The following is a 10,431-nucleotide window of genomic DNA, read 5'->3' as shown; positions in this document are numbered from 1 at the left end:
TTATGTGGCGTAATGGGAATGGGAATGGGAATGATGGTGAGCGTGCGGGGGTGGCGGTTCGCCGAGCCAGGAGTCCGGCGACGGCGGGAAGTCGGGGTAACCGCCGCCACCGCCGCCACCACCGCCGCCGCCGCCGCCGCCGCCACTTCCGCCGCCGCCGCCGCCGCCGCCTCCGCTCGACTCGTTACTCAGATCCGACGCTGGTCCTGGCACCATGCCGCCCGGTCCCCCTGGAATCATACGGTTTGCGTCAGTCGTAAACTTGCGCGACTCTCGCACTAGAATAGTTTAACGCCCGGCGGAGTCTCTTCCTGTCTCAACCCGAGTGTATTATTGACCGCTAGGCTCGGCCGAAATGGGCTGAGAGCTGAGAAAATTGGCAGATTTGCGAGCATCCAGACGATTCGAGAAGCTCGGGGGAGTTAAAAAAGTCAGAGTCTCTCGACATGGTTGAAAGAGAGTTGAAGAATCGAAGAAGTTGCGAGGATTCAGAAAGTTAACCCAGCAAACACCAAGTAACACGTAACGATACCTGTTAGTTATAATTTCTCACTCAACAATATAACTATAATATAATATAATATATAACACATGTGTTATATGTAGTTATATTGTTGAGTGACAATATAATGAGACAAATTACGACTAACAGGTGCGTTACGTGTTACTTGGGGTTGGTGGGTTAGAAGGATTGGGAAAACGTTAGGAGACAGATTAGAAGACTTAAAAATACAGAGAGCTGATAACCGAGAGAGCCGTAATCTTTTGAGAGTAAGCTGCTTGATAATTGACGTCAGGCTTACCGAGAGTGGTGTACACCGAGAGACCAGCGTCCGGCGGATACGGGAACTGGGGTGGTAAGGACGGCGATCTGGACGTTGAGAGATACGGAGGTGTCGTCGCACCCAGGTATCCGCGGGGCGGTCCACCCCCGGCTCCGTTGCCACCGCCGCCTGGACTCGCGCCCTCGCCGTCCAGGCCCATGTTCACCACCGTCCCGTAGCTGTCGTTACTCAAGTCTGCGGACAGATCCGGTTACCCTTCGTTAGATTTCAGGCTAGCAATTGTACGGAGAATGCGCGTTTAAATCTTTCAAGAGAAAATATTCATAAAACCGATATTCTCTACTCTAAGATTTACGAGTAAACTAGATAAAGGAAAATAGATATGAATTGGAGTAACTAGAAACGGACGGCTAAAAAGGTGCTTTCAGTCACGCGTCGGGAGCTATCTATTCGTAACGAGCGATCATTCTAACGCCGTAAGTTGGAAAGTCGAAAGTCGAGCGAGCGACTGGCGGCATCCATTGTGTCTGGGTCTCCCACAGTACCCAGATGCCGAGGGGAGGACGATCTCCTCAAATATTCAGGAGATCGCGGAGGCTAACTGCCGGCTCACCGTGTCCGAGATTTCAGGAAGATTGCGGGCCATCCTTGAATTTATGCTCGCTATTACACTTGCACTTACTCGGGTACCGTATAATACTCCGCTCGTCTAAATTGTGTCAGAAGCGGCTCGCGTGATTATTAGGAATAATTTTGATTGTACAATTACTTGAGGGAAATGAATCTTGTGAATACAATAGCTGCCAATTGTACGCGCATATATTTTTATATAACATATTTTCACACCACGCTATCACATTTAAAGATAAATAATTCTTATTATCATTATCTTTTTCCAATGATCGATGATTTTAGGTCTTCCAAATCCAAAATTGATATTTAATTATATTTAATTTTCTATCTTAATAATTATATATGCATCTCGTACTAAGATTTTATTGTATACAAGTTTATTTGAATTTAACCATAACTTATAGATCTAATAATCTTTTTTATTAAGTCTATTTCCGTGCCCAAAATTCGATCAAGACTTCAATTTGCTTAGAAACTCAATTTCAACGTCGAAGGAATCAATATATTACAAACCGAGTATCTCTATTTATAGTCGCGATGAATTGCGATACGCAATTGCGCAGCGTCTATCTTTCACCTTGCCGCCTTTTTTATTGCCATCTTTGTATTTATATCAGCAAAACGATAATGCAATAACGCAACTCACCGTGATGACCAAAGGTGGAGTCCAAGTCTACCTTCAGCTCGTCTTTGTCAAGAAGCTTGTCATGTCTAGGCGAGTGACCGCCTCCACCGGCACCCTTCATACTGCGAAAATATTGGGACCATCTCGTCCTACCAGCATCCTTCTTCAGCCTCTTTTCTTTCGCCCTCCTGCAGAGACCATAATGATAGCGATTAATAACAATCACCAATAGCTTTCTACTCTAGGAAGTTTTTAAAAATAAAATTTTTATTAATAATAAAATTAAAAAAAATTTTGTTTAAACTTCTTAGAGTAAGATCACTAATCTAGCAGTAAGTATTATAGTATAGACAATTTAGTAAAATCATCCAGGAAAAAAATTTCTAAATGCTTATAATAATTCGATGAAAGGTATAAGAATTATATAAATATAAAATTGTAAAATTAACTTAATTTAGGCTATTTCGTTGAGTTTAATGACTTCTTCATAGAAATTTAAAAATTATTGATACTGGATATTGCGCGTACTAATATAAATAGAGATTATAATTTATAAATACATATTAAAATTCATAACGACAAAATTTGCATCTTATCACACTTTAACATTACGCATTCAATGATTGTTAATACTGAGTCGATAAAAAAAAAGGAATAAATTATCTGGGATGATAAACATTTTACTCGCTGTGCTAGGAATTCGATTATTTAAGATAAATATTCCAACGTCTCGTATAAATTTCTACTTTCCATTATCGTTTCGCTGAATAGTAAAAGACTGTATCTTATCTCGCAGCGATAGACAGATATTAATCTCGCATTACCTACGTCAAATATCGGCTCGAGTTTTCTGGAAAAACTACACGTGTGCAGTTTTATGAATTTACGTGTTATATAGTATAGATATTTATCCGCTATCATTGATAGGCCTTATTTACTTATCCGTTATTTTCACGGGCGCACTTTCTAACATCGTTCTAGCACCTGATAAGCAACAACGGAGGTCAGCGACTAGGACTTTCCTTTTATAGATAAAACAATTTTTCGCGACGAATCGTCACTTTGCCTACAATATCACGTAGTGCCACTTGAGCGATAAGAGGGAAAAATATGCATCTGCGGTTACAAAGTACAGCGCTCGCGAATATCATGATCTTGGATACGTCGAATAAAGTGTAATAAAGTGCTAACTTTATTTATTAAACCCCATGAACTATAAAGATTGTAATAATAAAATTGACGTTCTCTGCGGGATTTATTAAATTCCAGACAATTAAAAGTGACATCCGTACGTCACAGTTTTATTATCAAATAATACTTGTATGATATATAATTTTTTAAAAAAAGTTAATTCGGAAATTAATTTTTATAAAGGAAATTAATTTCTGCCATCGTTAATTGAATTATCAATTATGTTTTGTGCGTAAGAAAGAGATATATTCGGATCGATGTCTCTCAACATCTCCGAATCTCTCGATTGCCTACATGAATGGCTTCAGAAACCATATTAGAGGCCACGTCAGACGCTAATGCAGAATCCTGACGATGAACCAGTGCGTCCCTCTTAATTTGATGATTTCGTCAGGATCTCAAATTAACTTTTCTCATCAAACTTTTTTATCTACAACGCGATTTATAACGCTGTTTATAACGCGTTAATTTTAAATGATGCATTTAATCGGACTCTATTTTTTTCGAATTTTAGTCTTGTCCATGTATAATACAATGCACGCATACGCACAGCTTAACAAATTGTAACATAAAGATATCTCTACATGAAAACAAGAGCTCTTGGAATCTGGGAAACCCTGTAAGTCCAACCATCCAATTTTTCTTACCTATTCTGGAACCAGACTTGAACGACGCGCATGTCGAGGCCTGTGTCCTGAGACAGCTGTTCTCGCACGTGTCTTGCTGGTTTCGGACTGGTGTTGTACGCCAGCTTGAGAGTTTCGAGCTGCTTCGCCGTAATCGTCGTCCGCGGCCTCTTATTAGGTTGATCGCCGTCTATACTTCCCCCATCTGCCAGTTCTGAAAATCGCGTAAATTTATATAGACCTTCATAGACCTTTTTGTTTAATATAGTCAAAATTAATAATTTGTCAATTATATTTATATTAAAACTATTCAAATGTATACCGCTATTCAACAATTTAATTTCTCGTTCTTGTCTTTTCTGTCATCAAAGAAAATCATAAAAATATCTGTTTTGAGAATATTACAAAATCTATCAAAAAATATGCGAAATGATTGGCGAGTCAAAAGTAAAAATTACTTATTTAATTTTTAATTAAGCTGAGAAAAGAACTGCTCTGGAACATTATGTTTTGAATACAGAATAAATTCGAGACAGAATTCTTTCTTATGATGAATGTTATCTGTTCAAGTTAAAAGGATTACATGAAGATTACATCTTACCTTTCGCCTTCGCCTGTTCGTAATCGGGCTTGCAGACGAGTTTTCTATCTTCCATGAGATAAAATTCATCGCCGGTGTCCAGTTGCCGAGAGCAAAGAGCGCACGAGAAACACGTGAGATGGTAAACAAACTCCTGCGCTCTTCGTACCACCTGCGAAGGTGCCAATCCTTGGCCGCAGCCCGCGCATTTCGTCCCAAAACGCCTGCCACACCAACAACATACAATATTTTCACATTACATTCACACATCAATGACAAAACTATACAGCTGAGATGGCATTATTGATGCGATTCGTCAAATCTGACAGTCAAATGCGGATAACGATATGCGCTCGCAGCAATGATATTGCAGGCAATAAATTTTGTTTATTATATATTATTATTTGCGCGGATATTCTTTACTTTATTTTTATTGTAGTGTTAAAATGTAGTTAATAAAGATAATTTTGTATAGTAATTTAATATTTCAAATAATAAAAATTCAATGAAAGATTGAATATAAAAACAAAATCGACAGAAAATCGAATTTTTTCAGAATAAAAATAATTTAGTACCTATATGAATAAATTTAATATCTATGAATGAAGAAAAAACATGTTATTGATGTTATTCTTCCAGAATTGATACCTAAATAGTCGTAGACACAGTCTATAAAAATATCTGATGTATGCATTTTGAAAAAATAACATCTTCTGTCTCGTCATATGCTGTTATCGATAAGTGGCTAAATCGAACAAATAATATCGGAAGCAAAAAGTATTGTAAAGATGTCATTGTTGATGTTAAATTTGTCTTTTTTTTATAAATTTATACATTATAAATGATTTTCTTGAGGATGTAGAAAATCATAATAGAAAATAATAATAAAAAATAAATTCAAGAATAAAAGCAATAATAAATATTTTAAATAAATTGCAATCAATATTTCTTCATATACCAAAAATGACTTCTGTACGTACATTAAGTATATTATAAAAATCAACACAATACACCTAACATTTTAAAAATATTTGCACGTGCACATATGCAAGTAACGTTCTGACAGCAATTATTGGTGCTTACTTGAAGAAGTCATCTTTGCAGAACACGTGGCCGTTTCTCGCGAAACATTTGTCGGTCAATCTGGAACCGCAGTCCCGACACGTGAGACACCTTGCATGCCAACACCTCTCCAGAACCCTTAGAACGTATTTATCCAAAATAACTTCCTGACATCCACCGCATTTTGGTATCGTGGCTGCAACATATCGATCGACGCAATGGCTATAATAATCAAGCGAATACAAAATAATTTCATGTTTTACATGTTTTTATATATTTAATTTATTATCATTTATGTTCACAGTTTATTATAGATTAAATATTTATCAAGGGATATAACACTGAAAATTGAAACTCAATCTCAATTGCAACGTAAAAATTGTCTACGTGAATACCTTGAATACCTGTGATAATATGAATGTTCTATAGAAAATGATTTAGTTAAATCAAATGTTTCTGTAGTATTAATATCTAAATAAAAAATGATAATTTTTAAATCACTGTATACAGAGAAATAAATTTTAACTAATTACGAGTGCTTTCTTTTAATTATGTTTAATAAAATATAATTAAAGTACAAATTCGAAGTCATTAATTAATTGACACGAAAACTAAATGCAGAAGTTAATTTTCACCATTATTGTTCAGAATTAATTTTCCTAAATTTCTTAATTTTTAAACACATTGAAAATTAAGGAGATTACTTTTTCGAACCGAGATTACGGCATTGCGTAATATTTTTCGCAATGTTAATTAATCCACCCGACAAAGGAGGATATGTTACGTATTATTTATGTTAACAAAATGATGCGGATTGAAGAGATAACTATCTTCATCTTCATCGAGAAGATTAAAATTGAAGAAGTTATTCTCAAAATGTCTCTCACAATCAGTTAAGGAACTTGAATAATCTCAACAGTTCTTCGGTGCCTGCACTGCCTGTCGTTGTTCGTCGACACTTACAATGAAGGATCGTTGGGATATGCAGAGGCAGATGATCGAGCTCGAAGGCGGGTTGATCTAGCGGATACATATCGCCCTGTGATATCGCGGAACCGACGCTACCCGCGCTGCTGCGCTGCTCCTGGCGAACGCTGCGCGACTCCGGACTACTCTGCGGCGTTAGGACGTCGTGCCGCTGATGCGAACGGTACATCCCTTCCAGAGGAAGAGCCTCGCATCCCAACAACTCCAGTCTCATCTTAGTCATAACTGCCGCCGCCGCCGCTTTCGCTCGCACTCACACTCACACTCGCCGGCTATTATCTACGCGTTCCCGCAATTTCAGCGAATGCACGGAGCATATCGATGCTTTTTTTTCTGCGCGAGAGATTCTCTTTATCAAGAAAACGTGGAATCAATGCCCGATATCTTCCTAACGATTACCTTTGTAAGGCACGGTAGTAGGGGAGAGTTTTACAAGCCTTGGAAAATCTAGGCTTCTTGTCTTAGAAATGTATTTAGTGGGAAACTAACTCTTCAGACTTTTAAACTTCTTCGGAGATAAAAGAGAGGGAAACCCTCTTCAGAGATAAATTCATTATTAATGCTTGAAAAAGGGGACAGCGTTTCATTAAAACTTTCCCGCTGACTTTCCATCGGCGGTCTCCATAGAGGCTATTGTTGTAAACTCTTCAAAGTTGCCATTGGCACTTTATCCATCTTAGATTCGCACAGTTTACTCTTTAATCAGACACTTGGAGTTCACTTGGAATCATATACGAAATTCGCTCAAACAGGCTCTTCAACGTATAATACGATAGGTATCTTTTGTTGAAACTTCATCTATAGATTATGATTATGGATAACGTCGAAGGCTTGCTGTGAAGTTACGATGATAATCCGGACAAACAAGTCTGACTATTCGTGAAGTTTATCTTATCGCACGAACACATCTATGAATAATCTCGGTGTGGAGGAAGACACAGATGTGGCGAAAGCAGCTGCCGCGACAAGTACGGTACGAGGGTACGCGCACGACTAGTTCGCCAGCAACGACGTTGCTTGTGCGCACGTGACACTCGTGGGTGTGGCGGCTGATTGGTGGGGCGAGTGCCTGGATTATTGGGTGCGGTCGGCACCCACGCCAGCGTCTGGTAGGTGCCCATTGGAGGGACGCTCGACCGCCCCCCAATATGGCGCACGCCACCAACGCCAAACCGACTTCCGAGCGTCGCGTTGCTGGGGTTGCTCTGTTGAGTGCCCCGAGCGTGGCGTGGAAGATGCGAGAGGATGAGGGATCTCTGGTGGAACGAGGCGAGGCGACCATCGTCGTCGTCTGATGTTCACTGATGGTGGACGATATTAATTCTTTTGAACGGAGGAAGCTTAAGGTGCCTGCAGTAAGACATCGGCGAGAATGTAATCCGATCTTCTATATTTATGTCTTTTCGCGTTGTTGATAGTTAGGTTGTGTATCCTGAAGAAGGGGGGCTGATTTTTGACAGTTATATCGATATGTAGAAATATTCCAGCAAACACAAATTGTAATCGCAATATTACAGCAATATTGTAACATTTCTGCAATATAGTTGGAATGTTATAATATTACAGCAACATTGCAGTTATAATATACAGTATAATCTGTGCGGTTTGTTAAAATATTTCCATTAATTTTAATGTTTCATTTATAGAAGGAGAGCGCCATTTAATGGACATTGTTCATTGACAGTTATAGATTGTACAAAAATATAACTTATGAATTTTGTAACATTGTAATTTCATTTTAATAAAATTATTTATTATTAACGTGACACTATAAAATATCTAATCTCGCGCCATAAAAAAAATTCGTGAAAGTATATATTCACGATGAAGAAGATTATACCCAGTAAACACAGATTATAACTGCAATATTGCAGCAGTATTATAATATTCCAGCTATATTACAGAAATGTTACAATATTGCTGTAATATAGCAGTTGTAATCGGTGTTTGTTCGGGTATGTTTGATACCTGTCAAGAGTGGTGTTATTTATTAAAAATAATTAATATAATATAGATATATATAAAATAGATAAATATAAAAATAATGAATGAAGAATCATGTGGAGTATTATTTATTAAAATGTATATATATTGCAGTGAGATAAAGGAAAGTGGAAACAAGATCAACTTCATTTCGTCGAGTATTAAAAATTCCCCCAAAGTATATCTATATACCGTCTACGCTTATAATAACTCGACGCTGGTCCGTCGCGGCTTATTAATGCGTCGTGGCGGCCGTATTCATTGGAATCGTTGTGCAAAAGAATTCGAGAGTCATCCCCTGGGAGTCCCTTTGAGCTGCTGATTCTCCTCCGATTCGGTAAGCAACGCGGAGCGCCGCGCCGTACGAGAGGAAGGATAGCGAGCTGTCTGCGAGGAGGCCGGAGCGAGAGGAGAAAATGAGAAGGAGAAAAGAGAAAGAAGGAGGCGGAAGAAAAGAAGGCAAGAGGACAAAAGGAGCCGAGCGAAATTAAGAACGGTCACGGGGATGAGGGGACGCCATTTTATAATCTTGCCCGGGATCATTCGCGTATATTTCTTTCTGCTCTTCTTGCCCGCCCATCATTTCTGTTTCTTCCTTTTTTTTACTCTGCACCCTCTCCGAATCCGTCCGTACGGATCGATTGTACGCGTACATAAACACGCATAGATCGTAAAAGGCCGCAGCTGAGATTATGGGACGGCTCCTTGATCTCGGTTTACCTTCAACCGGTTATCCTTTAAGCTTAACTCATGCATGCGATGGACCAAACGCATCGAAAGGCAAGAAAATTATATTACAAATGACATTTTTGTATATAAAATTTCTAATTTGATACATTTTACAATAGAAATATATATTGCAAAGAAAAAAAAATTGATCTGATAGATGTCTGTGAATGAAGAAAGTGTATATATAACTTTGTATGAAATATTGGCGATTAATCCATTTTTCATTCAGTTTAGTGTATTCTATATAGCAAAAATTATCTCTTTTAATTGACATTCTTCTTATTATATTAAAATTATTGTATATATAATACCTACGAGAAATATTGAGCTGTTTAACTGAAAGATTAACGTCATACAACAACGAGAAATTGCAAGATTAATTTATTTCATACTAACAGAACGCAATGTATTTACGTCGTCTAATCATTCTACTTATTTTTTTTCAAAGATTCCATCTGCACACGTTTTAGCCATGAGATTTAGGCCAATATTCTACCCGAAGACTGCTTAGTTGCGGCAAAGTAATCGATCGCAGGCTCGGCTTTCGCCGTGAAACAGGCGCATGTTCATGCAGACATATTTCACGTATGCAGATACGTGTCGAACTCGGGACTCGCATAAAGGCCCGATCGATCGTGAGTGCGATATTTCCCTAATGCATCGCGACGATCGTTAAATTTTCCACCTGACCACGGGGTAACAGATGGCACGGCGCATTTTCCTATCCGCACGGTTTGATGCCCATAAAATCTGTCATGCATACGCGTCGTCGGTATTATGCCGTCAAAAGGGTGTACCGCCGAAAGTAAGCCACGCGGCAAATGAATGTCAGAAATTGTCTGACTTTTATATCGTGTCACGCGAATGTGAACCGAATATATGCCGCATACGAATCACAGAATGTATTAAATATTTCGATCATGAGAAAGATTCGAATCGTTATAGCTGTCGCGTAGAGAATAGATTTTGTATTAACATTTTTAATTTCTCAAATTTTTAATTCTACTCTTGTAAACTTGGTATTAAAAATATTGCGAGTTTTGTATTTGCAAATAATTATTTTCGTAGAAAAGAGTGCAGAAAAAAAGATTACAGCTATAATATATGTACATACATTATCTACAAACGTATAAATAAAACATAGAAAGATAAAAGAATAATTTTTATATTATACCTATATTAAAAATTCAAAATATATAAAATATTAATTTTATAATAGATCTTTCTTGA

The 10,431-nt window shown here is 38.0% G+C and overlaps 1 protein-coding gene across 1 annotated transcript; it reads right to left on the bottom strand.

The window, feature by feature from the left end:
• Nucleotides 1–6,712, bottom strand: LOC105453268 (LIM/homeobox protein Lhx3). Its single transcript, XM_011695066.1, has 7 exons — nucleotides 6,466–6,712; nucleotides 5,524–5,698; nucleotides 4,462–4,664; nucleotides 3,882–4,074; nucleotides 2,065–2,231; nucleotides 804–1,019; nucleotides 1–230 (listed from the first exon to the last, which is right to left on the bottom strand). Exons 1-7 carry the CDS (start codon nucleotides 6,710–6,712, stop codon nucleotides 1–3), a joined length of 1,431 nt encoding a protein of 476 aa, XP_011693368.1.
• Nucleotides 6,713–10,431: the final 3,719 nt, after the last annotated feature.

This window comes from Wasmannia auropunctata, unplaced genomic scaffold (assembly GCF_000956235.1).
Source record: "Wasmannia auropunctata unplaced genomic scaffold, wasmannia.A_1.0 LD336000.1, whole genome shotgun sequence".
NCBI lineage: Eukaryota > Metazoa > Arthropoda > Insecta > Hymenoptera > Formicidae > Wasmannia > Wasmannia auropunctata.
Note: the sequence above shows the minus strand (reverse complement) of the source record. Positions and strands in the feature narration are given on the sequence as shown.